This window comes from Embiotoca jacksoni, unplaced genomic scaffold (genome assembly GCF_022577435.1).
Source record: "Embiotoca jacksoni isolate LCO1_2020_lvr unplaced genomic scaffold, fEmbJac1.0.p SCAF_2, whole genome shotgun sequence".
NCBI lineage: Eukaryota > Metazoa > Chordata > Actinopteri > Embiotocidae > Embiotoca > Embiotoca jacksoni.
In genome coordinates, this window is record NW_027185340.1 from 683777 (window position 1) to 704851 (window position 21075).

The following is a 21075-nucleotide window of genomic DNA, read 5'->3' on the forward strand; positions in this document are numbered from 1 at the left end:
GCACACAAAGAACAGGAAAGACAAAAAAATGTTTTTGCATTGATTCCTATTTAACTTAATTGATAGAACACAATATTATCAACAGATGTAAACCTGGTTTCTTTTGCTCTGTTGTTTAACACAAGACAAATATATTATATGTGTAGAATAAAGTAGTAGTTGTGGTATAAAGGAGTAACATGTATTATATTGTATTATTAGTGTTTATAACGTTTAGTACAGTTTTTTTTTTTTTAATTTAGATATAAGATTCCTGAAATTACCTTGACTGAATTACTCCAGTTTTCCTGCAGACATGTTCTCTCGATGTGCTTCAGCTGAATAAGGCTTGAGAACAACGCCGTCCTCCACTGAGACTGCAGTGTGTGTTAGTATTCTTGTCTTGACAAGTTTATCAGCCCTTATGAAGGAAAGTACTCAGACGCTGACTGGCACTGATTATAGAAGATTACCTTTTTCACACCCCTTCATTTTTTTTTTTTTTAACTAGTTCATTTTTACTCATTTCAATCATGTACAACTTAATTTAGAACAGCTAAAAGGAAATTAAACCATGTTTTATTTACAATTTTCAATGCAAAAAATGTTTCTCCATAAATGACATAATACAAGTACAAAGTTAGTTTTATTTTTCTGTAAAAGCAGTGTTATTCCTCCCGTGTATAGAATCCTGAAATAACATAAATATGGTAAATTTCATGTGCAGCCACAGATGATACTGACACGCTCACAGGTTTAAAAAAAAAAGAGAATAACCAACAGGAACATAGTGCGCTCTGTCTCCTCATTTATGTTAATTGCACAGAACCTTCCTACGCATATACCATTTCCAACTTAATGATACCATGAAAGAGGAATTGTTGAGCATAGCTGTTCATTTTCAAGAAAAATAAAAAGCCAGTAGTGATTTATAATATATTGATGGGAGGAGTGTATTAAAAAGTAAACTTTAAACTCACACTAAATTACTTTCACTATGTTTACGTTAAACAGCAGTAAAGTAAGTAATTATGATTTACGTTATGACTGATTTAACATCATCTTTCACAAGAAATTGCTTGAAACAGAAATAGCACATCCTAGCACACCATTGCAATTTTAATTAAGTAAGGTACAAAATGCATCCAGAGTTCAGGAAAAACAGAAAACATCTTTATTCAGTATTTCAATAACCTTTATGTACCTTGAAATTAAAATACATTTAAATCGACTGTACTGTAAGTATGGCAATACATACACACATATAAACATGTATGTGGTGCATTTTTCGTATGTATGCTGTATATCATTAGCAAATGTACAATACGTACAGCTATGTGCAAGTTTATTCTCTGTACATGTATATGAAAAGTAAAAATTCAAAATGTTCATATCTTAACGTTATCCCCTCGTACTTGCGTGTCGAATTGCAAGTGCACATACATCCACATTAACATGCGCACTACAACAATTCACAAATGATTAAAGCAATTTGTTATTATTTTTTTTTTTTTTTAGGAAAAGAATTTGCATTGCAGACCTTGCAGAGGAAACAGTCCACAACAGCTTAATCAAAATGCAATATTGTAAATAAACTGTACGTCAATATGTGCAGGTTCACTTCATCTTTGTCCTCAAGGTGCCTTTTTTTTTTTCTGTGACTTGTACTTGACAGTGTAACGACAGTCTTTTTGAGGTAGACTGCTCAGGTTCAAGGGCAAGCTTTTATTTTATTCATTTTTTGTTGTTGTTGTTTTAACTTTTTATCCACAAATGCATGACATTCAAAATGACAGGACATGAGTACTACATGTACAATATGTAGCAATGAGGTAGAAATGGTTATAAAGAATACCAGACTAAAAAAAATAGGATGGAATCAACAATACAAGCAGTTTTCAATGAAATGCAATTACAGAAATACTAAAGGAGTTTAAAAAAAAAAGAAAAAGAAGTGATTCAAGTGACCGAGTCGGTATCACTGTGGGACTCAATGTGCTTATCAGAGGTTCTGCTCAACTGTTGTTTGTGACTGTAGGCCTTTTCATCACAACACCCTTATTAACAAACCACAATTCTGAATGATAACATCTACAGCATGTGAAATATACACCCTATCTGAATAGATGGGTAATTGTTTTCCTCTTGTCAGATCTTGCCGTAAGCCTTTTTACTGTCTAGTTGTCGTGACAATTAAAATCATACCATTGTAGCCCTGTGCTACGTTGTGCTCTATTGCACGGTTCAGAAGACAGCGGAAAAACGCAAATATGTGACAAAATGGTTTGTTGTGTAAGAGATTATAAGTAGTACTTAGTGTGAGTGGAACATTTTCCCCTTTTTAACATGCTTCTCTACTGTTCGACCTCTTAAACTTGTGAAATCTGTGCTTGTCGATGGCACTCAGCGCTTCTTAGCGCCCTCTCGTCAAAAACCTTTACATCCAGTTATATTCAACAGCTGTATCTCAGTGCGACAACACTGTGCGCTGTGACATGTTGTGCCAATATATGTGTTGCTTTTTTTTATTTTTATTTTTTTAAGATGAACAGATTAAACAGTGTTTCTATTTGTACTCAAAGCAGTTGTAGAGTTCATTAACCCTGACAGGGTAAAACAGGAAAACTAAGGTTTAAGAAAACTCACATACCTCTTGAATATCTGACAAAGTGTGATACAATAACTGTATGCCCAGGGAGAGTGCTAAAAACTTTCCAATTTCAGATAAGCACAGCTTACATTGTGGCATTAATGGCACTGAAATGCAGCTTCTTCAAAAGCATGCTCATCATATTCAAAAGAAAAAATATTTTACTTTGGCTTCAAGAAGAAAAAAAATCAATAACACCTCAAAGTGCAATAAATACTGATGCAATATTTAAGGAGAGTGTTTAAGGGAAGCGTTCTTCATTTACTACACTTCTCCTCTTAAACAAAAAAAGCAACACTTTTGAACTACACAACGATGTGTTTCCAAGAATACCGGGTTAATTATATTTAATTAAATGTGTTTTATGTTTGAGACTTCTACGTGGACAATTTCAATGTAACCAGTGAGTCTGACGGTTTCACTTGATATAACAGAAAAAGTGTTTGGTCAGTGTGAACTTTTGAATTCAAAGGACCCACCTCTACATCCTCTGAAAAAATAATACTTATAAGTAAACATAAAGCGGCATTCATGTTTCACCCCACTGTCTCTTCAGTTACATGCAAGTCAACAAACTTTCCTTCATGAATGTTTCAACAAATGAAATGATCCTGTTTGATTAAAATGGGTTGGGTTGGGTTACTGTTCCACAAAATATAACTTCTGTGGACTTAATGAAATTACCAGCTGGTATCAAGTCAAAGTGTGTAATACACCCGTCAGCCCACCGCAGGAAGTTTCGCCTCACCTAGCGGTGGAAAGTACGGTGCCTCAGGTTTGGGCACCAACACTACTTTGTACAGAAAAGATCATGTTTTCTGGTAAATTATGAATTGTCGGTAACGTCCTCTGGGTCACGTAGGTTACGTTAACTTTTTTATATGCAAGTCAGATACGTTACGTAAGTAACTTACTTGCGTTATATTTCTGCTTTTGCTTTCTAACTGACTCAAACACCGGCCTCCTGGGTGAAAGTCCTGCGTTTGCTCTCCTGTGTGGACCTCATCACTCTTTGTACTTCATCACATGACCTACTTCTTCGACCCTGGTCATACATGCGTGTGCTTTTCACGCCTCGGAGAGGCAAAACGTGACACTGACACAGAATCCTCTAGTGGACTTTTGGGTGTATTACACGCCGTGACACTGGCCTGAAAATGCCAAAACTTATGACTGGAGTACTCATCTATAAATGTACAGCATAACATAGATAATGTGGAACTACAACCAGATATGGCTGTTGGTTTCTTTGTTCTGTGCTGTAGGTGCTCTGCTGCTGTTTTGGATGCTCTGTAAACATCCTGATATGGATCTGAAAGAGTTAACGATACCAAAGTAGGTGGCAGTGACCAATATGCATACTGTATGATGAAAAAAAAAAAAAAAGAACAGTAAAAACATGTGCAATAGACAACAAACATATAGGGACCTAAAAATACAACAAAACAAGGTCCTTCAGCGCCTCTGCAGTAATACACACCTACAGTGATATCTACTTTAGTGGCATTTTTAAATGTGCGAGTGCTTTGCTTTTCTTACTGCTGTGAGGACATAATACATTCAATATTTTTACTTGCCAATTCATCTGTCAGTCCTGCTCTTTTGTTGTTGGAAATGTTGCATGGAAATGTTCTGCTTAATTGCAGCAAAGTGTGATTAATAACACAGTTAAAATGTGAAAATGATAACACAGAAAGAATAACAAGCATTTTGTATACAGACAGTCGTGAGACTAGCGTTCAAAACATGTCCTCAAAAAGGAATGCCACACAATTCATCAATGTTCCAGTTGTTGCCTCAGAAGTTCAAACCAGTTCCTCTGTAAACTTTATATTAATGGCATTATTTCTGAAGACAGAACATTTGTAGGCAGCACCTGTAAATAACGTCAGTTTTTGAGTTTCTGCTTGACCTCAAAGATTCAGGGGTCAAACAAGGTGTGACAACAAGATCCAGCAGTCAATGTTAGCGAATACAGACCAAATTATCCTACGGTGGATCCCAAACCTGATATTCAGTGGTGTTCCCCTTTAAGTACATTATGTGGTGAGACACAGGCTTCCTGGGAGTTATCAAAATGTAAAGCTAATAGATTTTGCACACAACAAAATATTGTTTGGTGTTGTCTCACAGGGTTTCCTCATCAAACAAGCAGAATAGGTGCTGACATTTTGCTGTCTTTGTGAATTTGTCTTTCAGAGATAACAAAAAAACTGAGGTAGAAAGGAACTTCGGCTATACATAATCCTTAGGTTTCATTAATGATAAAACAGCAGCAGGATGGAAAGAAATAGCTCAGGGCAGTTGTCTTCCTCAACCCCAAGATGTTTGTCTGCACCTTTTGATTTTTTTCTCAGCTCTGCATCACCACAAGCTGAACAGTTATGTCTGCAAACAGGGAACTAAGCAACAGGATAATTGTATTTGATGTAAATGAAGGTTTTATGTGCGATAGCTAATAGAAAAAAACCCAACTATGCTCCAAACAGAAACTTCCTCAAGGCTACAATTCCAGATACATAATAGTTCCTTTCTTTCTTTTCAAAGGCAAATCTCTGATCATGATACAAGTTTCCATTTCAAACAAATTCAAAGGTAAAGAATCCTAAACAAATGACTTTGCCTTGCAAATGAACCAGAATTATTCTCATACATTCGTTGTAAGAACCTTCTCATTTCATTTGGAGCTTTTTGAGGTATTATATAGCCTTTCATGTTTTGATGACGCAATTTTGAATGCAAGCCAAATGCTTGTGTAGCATGTAATGCTTCGATACAAGCTTATGAGGTACTATACATATCATCATCACTTTCCTGAGTTTTCAAATAGAGAACACTAAAAGAAAAAATGGTATAATTTTACATTGTGAAGTACTACTTTTACAATATTTAGTTTTTTTTGTCTTTTCATGGTCATTTCATCTACAGAGAGGCTAGTACATGAACCAAACTTAAGTTGGCTAGAATCATATTGTTACAGCTTTAAAAGTGTGAGTGTGTCGATGTTATTGTATTTAAATGTGTTACACATACATAAAACCTGCGCAAGGTAATGAAGCTCAACTGAAATTATGCCAATAAATTTAATTCAGCTCAAATTAACCACAACTGTTCACAGAGAGCACGAAACAGACAAAGCTGAAGAACACCGTTCCAATGAAAAAAGAGAAAGCACGTTTTTTGTCACATTGTAAAGCTTTTTTTATATCAGCACGTCACCAATGAAATTGTGAGGCCAAAAAAAAAAAAAAAAAACTACAACAAAAAACTTTAACAGCACCACCTCAGGCACTTGATAGCAACTAAATCTCAAGATCAGCAGAATAGTATATATATATATTCATATATATATATGTATATACAAAAATGGGGGGAACTTTCTCCAAGTTGTTTTAGTGAGCACATGGCTTCAGTCATACAAATCGTCAAATTGATTTTACCAATGTGTCTTCTGTCTGCAGCCTGTAAGGACCATCCCTTTCGTTCTATATAATATGCTCATGTCACCACTGTTTGCTTTTTTTCTTGTTCATTGAAGGCCAAACACTTATTTGTATTTAACAACTGGATTTAAAGAAATTGTGTTTGATGGGTCTCTTTCATTGACTACAACCAAACATTTTATTCCACTCCGTGTACATGTCAAGTTCTTTTTGTGATATGCTGGGCTGGAATTTGCAAAACACACTGTCAAAGTCTTGGTAAGACACAGGCCTCATCTGACTTGGGTGGATGCTTGACAGGTCAGTACCAGGCATGCCATGCAGAGGACCTACCACAGCCTCTTGACACAGCTGGGCCACATCCAGTCCTGAAAAGCCCTCTGTCCTTTGAACCAGTAGTGACATCTCCTTGTCACTTAGACAGTAGTTGTGCTGTGAAAGCAATTGACTGATTATCTGATGTCGTGCTGTCCCATCAGGCAACGGGATGAGCAATCGCTTGGTAAAGTACCTCCGTAGGGACTCCGGGATCTCTTCAGGCTTACTGGTGGAGCAGACCACGAGAACATGGTCCTCAGCAGAGGTCAGAATACTGTCCAGCTGTATGAGGAGCTCAGTCTTGAGGTGATTCACTGGGCTCTCCTCACTGAGCTGGGCTGACAGCAGCAGATCCACTTCACTGATGAAGACTACTGCCGGTTGGCGACACCGGGCCACGAGGAAAGATGCCTGAATGATCTTGTCCCCTTCCCCCAGCCACTTGGTCATCAGTGCTGAACTGCTTAGTCGCAAAAAGGCCGCCCCCAGCTGGCTGGCCATGCAGCGTGCCAGCAGCGTTCTCCCAGTTCCCTGAGGTCCAAATAAAAGGAGGCTCCGAGGTAATGTGGCAAGTCCACTAAACATATCAGGCCTTAAAATGGGCCATAGTATCTCCTCTTTGATGGCTGCTTTGGCCATATCCAGACCTGCGATGTCACTCCAGTCCACTGGGGAGCCCTGCTGAAGGATTTCCGTGGTCACCATTTCCACCAGGTTGGAATCGGTGTTCTTCAGTTGTTCCTCTGCAGCGTGGATGGACGAGGTAGCCGTACCGATGTCGGGCCCTGTTAGGGAGTGAGAGAGGTGCTGTCTGTGCTCTTGAGTTTGCTCGCTCATGATGGGAGATTCAAACTTGCTGTAAGGCTCACCAGTTCGGAGATCACCTGCAGAGCTTTTGGTTGAGCCATATGATGGAGGGGTGAGTGGTCTGCCAGAATGCAAGTTAAATTTTCTTTGCTGATCAGAGGACATTGGCTGTTTAGTTGGCTTAAAAGCTAAAGACGATGTTTCAGCATTTCTGTCAAAGCCATTGCCCCCGTTTGAGTCACTGCTGTCTGCTATTCTGTACATCGGGCTCTGTGAAGAGCGCTGTTGGTTGTAGTTGAAATTGCCATAGCTTGAGTCCATATCTTCATGTCCACTCATGTAGAAAGCTTTTCGTTTTAATGAGTTGGATGTGCTGCCATTCAAAGGTGTTGGTGCAATTGGGGTATGATTATGGGACTGGTAGGTGTAGCCGGGCAGTGTGGAGGGAGGGATTGGTGTAGGAGCTGCAATACCGGACGGCAGATAAGCAGAGGGAGGGGGTGCTCCCCCTGGGCTATAACCAGGGCCAACAGCAGTCTGGGAAGCATACCCCGTTGGAGGATAATTGTAGTTGGGAAGGTTTGGAGACCCGGCGTTGTAGCTCGGCACTAAAGTAGGGGGAGGAGGCGGAGGTGGCGGTTGTAATAGCCCAGCACTGTGCAAAGGAGAGGGATGTGGGGAGGGGAGGGCTGGGGTACTCTGGCCGCTGTAACTCGAATGCAGGTAGGAACCGTTGTAGCTGGCAGTATATTCCTGAGAGTGGAGGCCCGAGTGGAGGGTTGTGGCTGTGTGACTCCCACAGTTACTGCTGGAATAGCTGGGCTCAGACAAGCTGCTGGCCACCCCTGGGGAGCTGCCTATGCTAGCAGACACATCTGTAGGGGGTAGGGCAGCTGTCATTCCAGCTTTGCTCACAGATATAACATCTGGAGCACAGTTCATTGGGTAAATCCCCTCCTGCCAGGACTCATTCTCTGACTTTCGTCCATTCATGAGGCCAGCGCTGCTATCGGAGTAGGAGCACAGCAGGGCTCTTTCATTTGGACCTTCTAGGATCCCAGAGTACTTCTCTGCATATTTCTTAAGCAGATTGGAGGCAGTCAGTGCAGAGATGTCATCGTTTGCCCACGCATACTGGTATGTTCGCTGTAAGTGCCCCCGATAGGCCTCTACTTTGTGTGCTGGCGAGCGGGTAGTGGATGAGATGTCAAAGTGTTGCTCTGCCCATTGTGTGTGCTCTGGGGTCCACTGCATCTTTAGACCTAGATATTCCGCATAAGGGAGAAATATGTCAAAGTAAGCATTAAATTACGGCTCATAATCATTTAAAATGAATATTCTGATATTCTTCAATTTTCTATAATAATGAAATAATAAAGATTCAAACACTAAGAAAGAAACAGGTTTCCAAACTGGTTGGACAGAGAATGGTAAAACAATACAAAGAAGAAAGTAAAAGATTTGTATTTTTTTTCTTACTTATAAGTAGTATAAAGACAAAAATTAATGAGAGTATTCTGAAGTACAGTATCTTCTAAAAAAAAACAAACATTTTTTTTACATCTTGCTTCGTCATCTCCAAATGTCGGTCATTTGACAAACAGACTACACTAACTGAATCCACATCATGGTCAGTATGAGGATGTGGGAGCCAACACCTGGTAACCGTGGTATAATCCACCCAACGCAGAGCAGAGTGACACAGACATTGCAGGTCAGTCTATAATCCAACTCTCATCTGAGGCATTCTGAGACAGTTTCAAATCTGCTTGGAGGAGAGCAGCAAAGCAATCTTCCTTGGCAGCGCTCTGTTGCTTTCATCACACAAACCCCTCAGCCCAGCATGAATTACATCCACATCGAGTCTGCCTACTGCTTCCTTGTCGGCAGAGTGAGGAAGAGAAAAAAAACATGCTTCACTTGTCTTTTTCTCTGCAGCCTCTCTCAGCCTCTCTATATGGTCTTAAGGGTTTGAATGACAGAAATAATCAAGTTAAATCCTAAAGTCAATCTGCAAATAAAAGTTTCTACTCGTGCTGTCATCTTTTACTCCGGGATTATCAGAGGATATACCCCCAAACAATGTAGACTATTAGAGATTAGAGCTCAAAACAATCTGAGATAGTGTACAGAGTCTCACAAATCTTTCATCAACACTAATCTGACCAAAAGCTACAAGATGTGAGAAGATGCATTTGAGCAAAGTTTTCCTGCCTGTAAGAATGCCTGTCTTTGTTAAGCAGGCGATGTCAGGTTGTACTTTATACTTCAGTAGGTTAATATCACAGGATTTAAGCAACAAACAGCTACTGTCCAGAGGCAGATTACAAATGCAGTGTTTGTCTGCAGACTCCCTTCTGACTCCCTCCCAGCCATTTGCCCACCCACCGCACAAGACACCAGCAGCTAATTAGCAGGATGATGCTGCACTAATTGTGCTAATTTACAAGGTTTTAGTCAAAGGGATCCATACTATGGCTCCATGGTTGTCAACTATCCAAGCTAGTGATGAGAAAAAAAAAAAAAACCTGCCCGAGGCAAAAAGCCTGGGCAGAGAAATATAGTAGCCACACTGTTAATGCTCATCAACCAAAAGAAATTGCCGTATGAAAACAAATCCTATCGGGAACAATTACAAAGTAAAAGATAAAATTACAAAAATGAAATATCCTCTTTACATTATAAGGCCAAACCCTTTATTTATTTTATTTTATTTAAAAGAAGTCAGTCATTACCTACTGTATTAGTCACTCACTATATCCTAGGTCAGCTATTTTGTTAGATATATACGTGGGTGCAATGCGAAGGTACGAGTTTTTAAGTGGAGAATTTTTTTTTTTCCAGTGCAGCCTCACACCTGATATTTTTCCGTTAAACTACATTAAAATACTTTTTTTTTTTTTTTCTGTTTTTTTTTTTTTTTTAAACAAATTGTCTGGTATGACATTTTCCACATTATTACTGAAAAAACATTCCCCAAATCAAAATAGTATTTGGGAAATAGCAAATAGCGCTGTATTAACTGCCAAAAATTGCAACCATTACTGGCATTGCAGTGCAAGTATCAGGATTAAAGCTTTTGTAAAATCATTCACGAGTTTCTTAACACTCAAGGCACATTTTGTCAATAACAAAATTGCACACAGCTTATTGGGTGAGATTCCTCTATTACTGCTAATCCTCTCTGGACAATGTGCCACTTTGGACAATCAAAGAAGTGGTACTTGCAAAGTGTACTTGAGATCACTGAGCCTCAGGTATTTTATAAAATGGAGACCATCCAAAGAAGACTTGAGATGTTTTATAAAATAACTTTAACCTGGCAAACGTGTATATTTTATATAAAATACCAAACCCAGCAGAAAAATATGTACATTATGCTGTCCTATGTTATGTTATGTTAAATTACCAAAATAGATTTAGTATTAGCTACAATAGCAATAACATAATGACATTTTCATTAATATTTGTATTACTGTGTGCAGGTTTAAAATGATTTATTGTGTCTACGTGTTCCCTCTAACTTAAGACAGTTATAAAGCGTCGTATGTAAATGAGAATCAGACTTTTGATATAAACGTGGTATTTCATATATTTTATATAAACATGGTTATGGTATGAATGGTAAATGCATCCCAGGACAAAGTCTGAATATTTGTAAAATAATATACAGACACAGATATGCATGTATGTGTACACACACACAGTCAATAGCATAATGATCTCGTACTTTAGCATTACGGTAAAATGTTGTTCTTTGTTCTACTTGCATAGACATTCAAATACAACATCCACAGGTTCCTTTGTCCTTCTTTAAAATGGTATAATTACCGAGTGCTTCATTAGTGGAATGTTTTCAGATAGCCGGAGGACTCAGGCTCAGATTCCACTGATCAGCCACCAAAAATAAGGCCTTTGTGAGACTGTTTTGTGTTCGTGGATTCAGAGCTCTTAATGGTCCTCTTTGGTACATTTAAGATAATTATTCTAAAACATGTTTTTTCTGTGTTCTGTTATTTGGGAGTTATGACCCCCTGCTAAATATGAGATTTCTTTGAGAACACGCATATTTGTCCAGCATTAAAAATGTATAGCATCATCATTGTGGTTAAAAGTGGTTTCCTGACAATTCATGTTATATATTGTACACAGTTCACACAATCATAAGCTCATCAAAGAAAAGAAGACCAGGTGGAGCTGAAATGCGTTTGACATGTGATGCCGTGGTGTCATGCTGTGCTATGGTGTTTAATTTCTGGTTCAGTGATCATCATCGATGAAACAGAGATGCTGACCTTTTTGGGAACTATTAATCTGGTAGCCCAGGCCGTTTTTAAGCAAACAAGAGTGGGCCTCCACTCTGTCCATCCAATTTCCTAGTGCGTAAATTGGACCACCGCTTGCACAATTCTCTATTCATTACTGTGCTGCTGAAAGGAAGCACAGAGGTGGCAGAGAGGTTTTCTTTTCCTTTTTCTGTGTATGTGTGTTTGAGTGAGAGTGAGAGGAAAAGGGAGAGAGAGATAAAGCAAAATGCCTTCCAGGAGGGTTCCCAAGCATAAAGAGCTGGACTTTCCTTCCTCTTTTTGGTTTGGGGGAGGGGAAAGTGGGTGGGTTGAAGGAGAGGGGGAGGGGGAGGGAAGTGAAAGCTGTCGTAATTGAAACGCAGCCTAATCAGACTCATTACCATTTTTACCAATTTGCAACACCAAAGATGCTTATTAGGTAACTGTGTTTAATAAGCCGCTCTTTAGAAAACTAACTGTAATGAGCTCTTTAAAGTCGGACTTGAGCATGATTATGCACTGGAAGTGTTTTGCAGAGCTGAAGCAGACTGGTACATTTAGTCATGCACAATGTCATAATTAAGCTGCACAAACTCTGCACTTCACACTACACAATAGTCCCAGCTGAGGCAGTCGACATACTGAAAAGTATTTATAATTACTGATCATTACAACCCTGGGATTTTCATCACCGGATGTAAACATAATTATGGGAGCATTTGCTTTTATTCGAAACACACAGAGCTCTCTACTTGACAAGCGTTCAAATATTGCAGACAGACAGTAATTATGTTTATAAATAAAAACAAGCTCATATTCATATTCAAATTCACGGGAGGTATTCTAAGTAGGGGAGGGGCAAAACATCCTAATACAGTGTGAAGTGGTAATCGGTATGCCTACAGACAGTCATTCATCTCACATATCAAGTTAAGACTATTTAAACTCAATTTAGAGCTCCATGTGGCAGTAATTCCAATCTTTGGATGGCAGGGTGCCATTTAACCCCTCATTTAGAAAAGATATGCCTTCCTCAGTCACTGTCTTTTCCAGGGCTGCTGCCCATACATCTCAGTCTGACCACCCATGGCAGTAAAATGTCTCCACACTGTCAAAGCCCACTGATCCCAGCGGAATCTATTCTAACACGAACATAAAGGCTGGAAAATAACTGTCAAAGTATGTACTAGTATGTTTATTACAGTTAACTCAAGCAGACAACTTTCTGTGACAGGACCGTTCTTTGTAATCACAATAATTCTTCTGATCATACTGATGAAGTGAAACAAGCCGATTGCTAAAAAGCTCGTGCTACTTCAATTTAGCAAACACATATTAGTTATTTAAAACACCCTAAATGTCGGGAACACCACCGTCAAAATGTATTTGAGGTTGACTGAAGACACATTTTATATCATTGAACGTTTTATGTTATCTAATAGGCAAAAATAGCAAGTTAATTAAACAATACCAAACGTGACAAACAAAAATAACAAATATCAACCAAAAGACATACAAAATCAGAAAATATTATTCGAAGCACAGCATGAAAATGGATCAATGATTCATAGATTATGTATGAATTAATAGCATTAAGTAATGACGTCACAAAACATGATCATAGAGTTGTTATTATGGACATACACAACTGATACGATAACAAAAAGAAAGGTCATTTTTAGATGAGGGCTTTTTCAGCGATTGACTTGGAGAAAAAGAGCTGCGTTGAATGTCTCAATTGATAATTAGCAGAGAAAAGTCCCATGAACGGTTTTAAATCAGGAGGATAATTTAAATGTGTACATCTGAAAGTAAACTGCAGCCAATGTCATTGTGTTCCCATGATCGGAGTGGGGAAATGAAAGAGTTTCATACATATTATGATTATTGAAAGGACAGCCAAGAACAAATCCGCATCGTCTATTATAAACTATATTGAGAGGAGGAAGATTAGTTCCAAGATTGTAGCCCGATACACATCAGCAGCATAATCAAATATTCGTAAATTGAGTTGTAACACGAGCTTCTTTTTAACACTAAATGAAAAGCAATTTTTTTCACAATATAATTAATATGGTATTAAAATGAGAGTTCGGAGTCAAGACATCGGCCTGGTATTTTGTGTGTTCAAGTGTTTGCAGTGCACCATCAAAATAGGCAAGAAAAAAGAAAAAAGATTTAGATTTGGATTTCTTGTTTTGGTGAGATTTAGCTTGATTGAGCAGTTTATTAACTGCGAGCCAATATTGTAGGATATTAAAGTTAGACTGCAGAACTGATTCAATCCTTTTTAAATGAGTTCTTAATATGTATCTTAACATGTGGCCTGTATTAATCTGCACCCAAAATTGAGAACAAATTGAGAGGTCATTAATAAAAATGGAAAAAAAAGAAGTGGAAGCATGCCTGATGTCAGAATTTCTTCCCTTTATCACAAAACATTGTTTTTTGTTATGAAGATAGGGACTGAACCAAAGTCGGTTTGAGTTGTTTGAGATGGAATATTCAGAGGAAGTTTATCTTGAAGACGGTAGAGGTCAACCAGAGCGAAGGATTTGGCCAATTCAATGAATAACTGCAACAGAATTTTTTTAATTTGTTTGTTATAATTAGCAGTAGTTGTGGAATGATTTGATTGAAAGCCATGTGTAGCTGAACTGATGGAAAACCTGAGGGTGCCTAATTTCATCAGTAAATATATTATGATGTGTTATCAATATAACGTGGATGACACAACAGAAAATTAGTAGTATTATTTCAAAGTGTCTATTGTGGCAGCACTATTAGTATTTTACTTGTTTCTGTTAAACAATTTAAACTTGTGAAGTTTAAATTGCTTAATTAAACTTGTGACATTTAATTAGCTTTATCATACACTTACTGGATAAACTCAACACTGAAAACATATAAATGTAGTTTAAAGTTTTTTGAGGCTCTGTTCAGACTGCCAGCTCAAATCAGATTTTTGTCAAATCCAGATTGTATCTGGATTGATTTTTGAAAGTCTGAAGCCATGAAATGTGATTTTTACAATCCGGTTCCAAACCACGTTTGGACATCGCGACACGCGATGACGTCGTCTTCTGAGCGAGCAGAGTGCTACCAGACGGGCAGAGTTTGGCGCCGTGGAGGACAACGACAACAACAGTTCACGGACAGACGCCGAAATAAACTGTCCGCTGCCACGTTAGCTGCGTGTATACTGTTACCATAGCAACCCATGCAGATAAGTTGGTGATGTCTGGACACACTAAATCCGATTTGGTTCCTTGCAAATAGCAGGGCGGACAGACAGTCCTCAAGATCTGATTTGAAAAATAAATCCCATTTGCCTGCAATGTTTAATGTATAAATCCAAAAGACGCTTCAGTTCAAACACACTGCAACGGCCATCTTTGGAGCGTAGATCTATAGAAATGCATAGAAATGAAAGGAAACACAGGCCACGCTGCCTTCACTGCGTAGCAGATACCTTGCTGTATGGCTGCAGCTCAGTGTAGCAGCGCTGCTACTGCCGGTCCCAATATCAGTGATCAAATGTTTGACATCGACAAGTGAAGAGTTGCAACCAAAAGAGCAATCACGTGATTTTTGTTTACCCTCGACGGAGATGTAGATATAGAAGAGATCCCTTCCATAAGGGAGAGAGCACCAGATAAACACCTGCTGCATTATTGACATAATAAAAATAGTGCTTACACTGCGTTTCACTATAGTACACATGTGATCCCAGATCTTTCCCGTCCATTTTTGCTGGGAACTGAACCTCATGTCTGAAAAATAGGCGTCCCAGATACTCTGGAGAAGACGTGTGTCGGCAGTAAGGAATGACACGCGTGACACACGCGTGTCACGCAGCCTGTGTAGCTGCTCTACCCCTAAAAACACAAATCAAGACTTCCTGCGACCACCACACACACACTGTGTCCAAGACATAATGCTCTTGGTTAAAGTGATGTGTAACTGTCACGAGAACCGATGCTTTAGTACCAAGTCGATACCAAAGTTCTGAAAACACACCAGAAGGAAAGAAAACCGGTTCAGCAACGTAAGTAAAGCTGGTCAATACAATTGTTATGGCTCAGATAAGAAACAATTCTCCCTTATATGTTTGCAGATATCTGATATAGCACACATGTACAGGTGCCCGATTGGTTAATCCTTTAATAGTTTATAGTATATAGTATAGTATAGTATAGTATAGTATAGTATAGACTTTTCTAAATTGGCATGCCAGATTGGCCCTCGTCACTGCAGCTGAACTCGGGGTGGGCCGCAAACGACATGTGCTGCCTCCTTCTCACATAATCACAAAGTCAGCTGGTTCTTTTCATCTGCTGAGAGAGCTTCACCAGAAGCACAATACACAGTTTGTTCTTTCTACTCTCTCAGATCCCAACCCACTCTGCAGGCATGCTGACCAATCAGAAACACTTGTTTATGTAGCTTTGTCGTCCCTCGCTGGCTTCCCACATAACCAAGTTGGAGGTACGACTACCCCCGACGGTCTGTGGTGGGCTAATGTATAACCTTGCATAGGAATTCACAGAGAACAGAAACAATCACATACAATATTTTAATAAAATATTATATTGTATAATACATACTATTAAATATATCAGCTGTACATGTTATGCCTGGAATATATAATAATCAAAACACTCAATGTAGTCTGTGTTTTTGTGCAAGTAGTCCTAACCGTCAACAAATTATTCCAAACTAAAAAAAATCAGAACCTATTGTGGTGACCAGAGTTTGAATTAAAAAAATGGTGTTGCTTGTGAAATGTCATTACGACAGTCGAAGTGGCGTCAGTACTTGTGATCACTAGTCCTGAGCTGGCATCAAAATTATAATATAAATTAAAACAGTCTTTAAACATACTTTCAATAGACATGTCAGCCACCACGGTACGTTTCCTGCTTACAACATATATTCTCTTACAAAACATCACAAATAAGAGTAAAGCAGAAGATTAAAACCTAGAAGTCTTGTTTTAAAGGCCGGGGCAGTGGTTTGTTTTGACCACTAGGGGCAGTGCACCGTTGTGATTGCTTGGATTGGTGTCAACAGTGTCCTGATCTTGCTTTGTATTGAATTGAGAACGATGGTCGCTGCGGCCGTTAGGCAGTTCTACAAATTTCTGAAATCAGCTTAGAGGAAACCAGATTGACTCCCGTGGTAAAAAAAAAAAAAAAAAAAAAAAAAAGGAAAAGACTGTAGGTCATGTGGGCAAGCAGCTTAAATCTTATAGTTATGTTTCATTGTAATAACAGCTGGTAGTGTACATAGTGGAATAATAACTCGAGCAAAAGAGCGAGTGACGTGAGGTGTAGAGTCCCAGTCTGTAGGAGAATATCCGGTTTAGGGGATAAGTCGGCAAAACACTGGACTTCAAGAGATTTAGAGACATTTATGTTTTCCATTGCAAACTGAAAGTCAAAGTTTCATTTCTAGTGTTGTATAACAGCAACTGCATTTTTATTTCTGTAACCATGACAATGATGGTCCTCTACTTTAACTCGATCCCTGATGTTTCCCTAAACTGACATTTTCTGTGTACCCAACCAAACAAACCAGAGGCGAGAAGTATCTGCTGTTTCTGGCTGATGCTCCTATGGGTGTAAGGACAAACAACCTATATATTCTTTCAGGCTGGAGGACTTGTTGCAGAATCATTACTCAGTCTCACAATCCCTCTTTTTATAGCAGCAACCAAACTGTACACCATGCAGTCAGGAATGAAGCCATATTATTTCACTTTTAAATACGAGTATGAATCCTTAGTATACGTTTTCTATCTGCAGCAACAGTAATTGCAATTATGCAACTTAAGTTAGACATGACTTGTGTTTGTGTTACACACAAGGCAGGTCATAAAAATGACAGAAAAACATCTTTTTGCAGTTAGTATAAAAATTCCTAAAATTGTATTAATCTACAGAAGCAGCACATGCTTTTATACAATATACAATAATAGCAGAATAGTCACAATACATTTGTGTGTGTATTCTTTTCTATTGTTCTCCAGATTGTACAACATTTTCATTCACTGTAGTAACAACAAGGGGCTGGAGGAAAAAAGCAGGGAGGTGAAATCTTCAGTAGAATTTTCTGGATTTTATTCACATATTCACATGACTCTTCCTGTAAGGCGATGGTTTGACCACAGTGGGAACCAACCAATAATTTGTTGTTTTTAAAAGAAATGCCCAGCTAAACAGCCAGTGGTGTTACTTCAACCTCTATACACCATTGTTTAAGCAAATATAGACAACAAAAATATAGTAACACATCTGCACTATGATTTATCAATAAATACAAAGGAGAAAAAACATTCTTGTAGCACTAAAGAACATTGACGACAGGACCGATATGAGACTCTATAGAAGAAAACTAAAGACAAATCCTTGAATTTCCCGACAATCACTCCATGCTGTTTAACAAATGAACGCAACAGCGCTTGTCACAAGACATTTGTGTGTATTCTTTTCTATTTTTCTCCACATTGTACAATATTTTCATACACTGTGCAGTAACACATTTTGATCCTGAACATTAAATTGATTACTTTGGAAAAGTTTCACAGGAAAATAGATATATTATCTTTGGTGGTAACCAAACCTTCAATACAGCAAAATAAGGAAACTTGGTAATATTTTCCATGGCATGAATACGACACCATATGTCATAAATCTAAACTTTACTGTGACTCTTGCTGCATTTTGAAATTTGAATTTAATAGCGTTTTTTGTTGCATACCTTGGCTAGCTAATGATAAACTTGGCTTTAGGGGAACATATATTTCTCATATTTCTCTAATCCAATAAATCGTGAGGTTGAGACGTTCTCTGAGCTGTCATTCTTTGTCTCTGTGATGCTCATTAAACCATGACTCTTCAGGCCAAGAGGCCCCTGAGGCTACATCTTCCATTACTAGCCTAAGTATGGCTAAATCCACACGTACTAAACTAACAGCCCTTCAGACACAAGTAGAACTTGTACACTGAATAAAACTAAGACAATTATAGGAGACAGCCGACATAGTGTTCTGTAGTGCATAATACTGATGAATACTCAAATGGCCTGTTAGTTAAAAGAACACAGTCGTTGAACTCAAACACTGGGTGAAGCTTGTTTCACCAAACAGCACATAGAGTAGAAACAGTGATTTTGCAAGCCTCTCTGAACTTGGCTACTTTGCCTCTCCAAGGATCACTTACACACTTCAAAAGAGAAGAGAGGCAGATTGTGACCTTGCTACATGAAGGCTCATTGACCAAAAAGCTACTCGCTAACATCTTCATTCCCCACAGTCCTGTCTGTTACCCCAAGGAAGACTCCAATCAAAGATGAACAAGGGGCTGGGGGGAAAAGCAAACAGGGAAGGGAAATCTTTAGTAGAACTTTCTGGATTTTATTCACATATTTACATGACTCTTACTGCAAGGCGATGGTTTGACCACAGTGGGAACCAGACCTCTGATTTACAAACCAACAATCCAAACCCTCTTGGAAATGAACAGATTATATTGTTCAACGGTCCCATTCACAACTGTGATTACGTCACACTTCCAACCATTACACTTTACAGCCATGTTAACTTGGTTAAGTCGGTGACAAACGTACATTATAAAGAAATTTCATTCTTCATATTGTTGAGACATAAATCTGATTTTTTTGTTGTTTATTTGTTAGTTTAAAAGAAATGCTCAGCTAAACAGCCAATGGCGTTACTTCAGCCTCTATACACCATTGTTTAAGCAATATACAAAAAATATATAGTAACACATCTGTACTATGATTTATCAATCACAAATACAAAGGGGAAAAAACATTCTAATAGCACTAAAGAACATTTCAAGATGTATTTCTCTCGTGACGACAGGACCTACACGATACTCTATAGAAGAAAAGTCAAGAAAAATGCCAATCACTCAATGCTGTTTAACAAATGAATGCAACAGTGCTGCTGGAATTCAACTTTTTTTTTTGCGAACTCAAGGAAAGCCAAGGACATCTGTAATTCCATTTACCATTAAAACGGATTAAACGTTTAAATTGAACTCTAATTGAAAATACTCAAGCGAACAGAGCAAGGATGTTTTCCTGTAACTGTTGTCAGCTTTTCGCTGAAGCATTCTGAAGCATTCTGTGATATCGACTGCGAGTCTCAAAGAAGGTCACTTCTCCAACACAGGCCAGACAAAAGGTGAAATGAGACAACTGAAGCAATCTTAGGTCAATATGAAATAGAAATCTCTCAGCTATACTGTAATAAAGTTACTGAAGTGAAGTAGTGAAGCCATAAAAGGGGAACTTTTACAAGGAAAGAGCTGTCTAGGAGATTGGTTCGCCCACTGGCAAACAATGACTTCTAAAAACTAAGATGGCATGCTACCATGGAACTGAACTACAGTATTTGCTTTTAAGAGTAAGTTTGGATTTAAGTGGATTTATGTCAGTGACTAAAACATTACTTTGAAAAGGTGTTTAAAAATGATCATATTCTGAATATATTCTCAAATTTCCCGAGAAGAGGTTTTAAATTGATAAAATAATGACCATGTATTCTGTACCTGCTTAATTTCAACACCTAATGTCTTTGAAAAGAATATTCAACTTTACAGTAAATGTTTATTTGTGGTGGTGCTGTTAAAGCAAATCCAGTGCTAATGTTTTAGATGTTTTATGCAGCATTTCCTAAACATATTATCCTCATTTAGCTTCATATATTCAGTGTATTTAAAGTTTTGGTCTAAGCAACAGTTGTCCGTAGAACAAGCGCTTGTGATTGGAGTTCAGGAGGGTGGAAACCAAAGTCATTTGTTTAACAGCAAACAAATGTTGACAAAGCTCCTGCCAGCATTCAGCAATTATTGTAGTATTTTCTAAATAGAAACAGTTTTTAACCTTAAATTTATTCAATTACGGGAGATTATATGCAAAGACACCGAGTGCTGTGTGCCCTTTCGATGTGTACAGTGGATCCTATAAAACCAGAACCAGTGAGCCAATGAATGCATTTTTACAGCCTGTTCATAATCACAGTTATTGTTACGAGTTCTGTAGGAAACTGCTGTGATGTGATGTGATCCCTTAAAGGTATCGTGACTCGGCCTTCATATCAGTTGCTGTGTTTCAATGTGAAACAATAAAGGTTGAGAAAAATGCCACAGAGACTCAAGAAGAACTTAAACAAAATTTAAGCTGATGCAAAATGCACTTGTTTTTCAAATCTGACCTAAATCCTTTGCTGTCAGACTTCTGGATTGTTTATTATGGGATTGAGTTGCTCCATGAGGCAGGATCATATTTCATTGAAACACACTGTTGTATCTACTTACGTGCGTTTTTACATCCATTTTGCATGTAACAATAGCAGGATGTGCCTTTTGACTTCAGGCAAAATCTCCTTATTGTTCATTTAAATCATTTTCACTTTTATTGTGTCTCTGTACATTTATATCTTAAAAATCCTCAGCTCAGTGCGCAGCATGTAAGCATGTTGTGGTACTGTAGTATTTCATTTAAACCCTGCACCATGTTATTCTTTTCAACAACATACTGAAATCTTGCAAACACAAAATGG

General features: G+C 38.2%; 1 protein-coding gene across 3 annotated transcripts in view; it reads right to left on the reverse strand.

Annotated features, from left to right (window-relative positions):
* Nucleotides 1-595: 595 nt before the first annotated feature.
* Nucleotides 596-21075, reverse strand: part of fign (fidgetin) — a 31281-nt gene continuing 10801 nt past the window's right edge. For all 3 annotated transcript variants that reach the window (XM_069153736.1, XM_069153734.1, XM_069153735.1), the window contains one exon: nucleotides 596-8459. In XM_069153736.1, the coding sequence (XP_069009837.1) occupies nucleotides 6229-8451 (2223 nt within the window). In that variant the 5' untranslated portion in view covers nucleotides 8452-8459 and the 3' untranslated portion in view covers nucleotides 596-6228. The remainder of the gene's footprint in view (nucleotides 8460-21075) is intronic.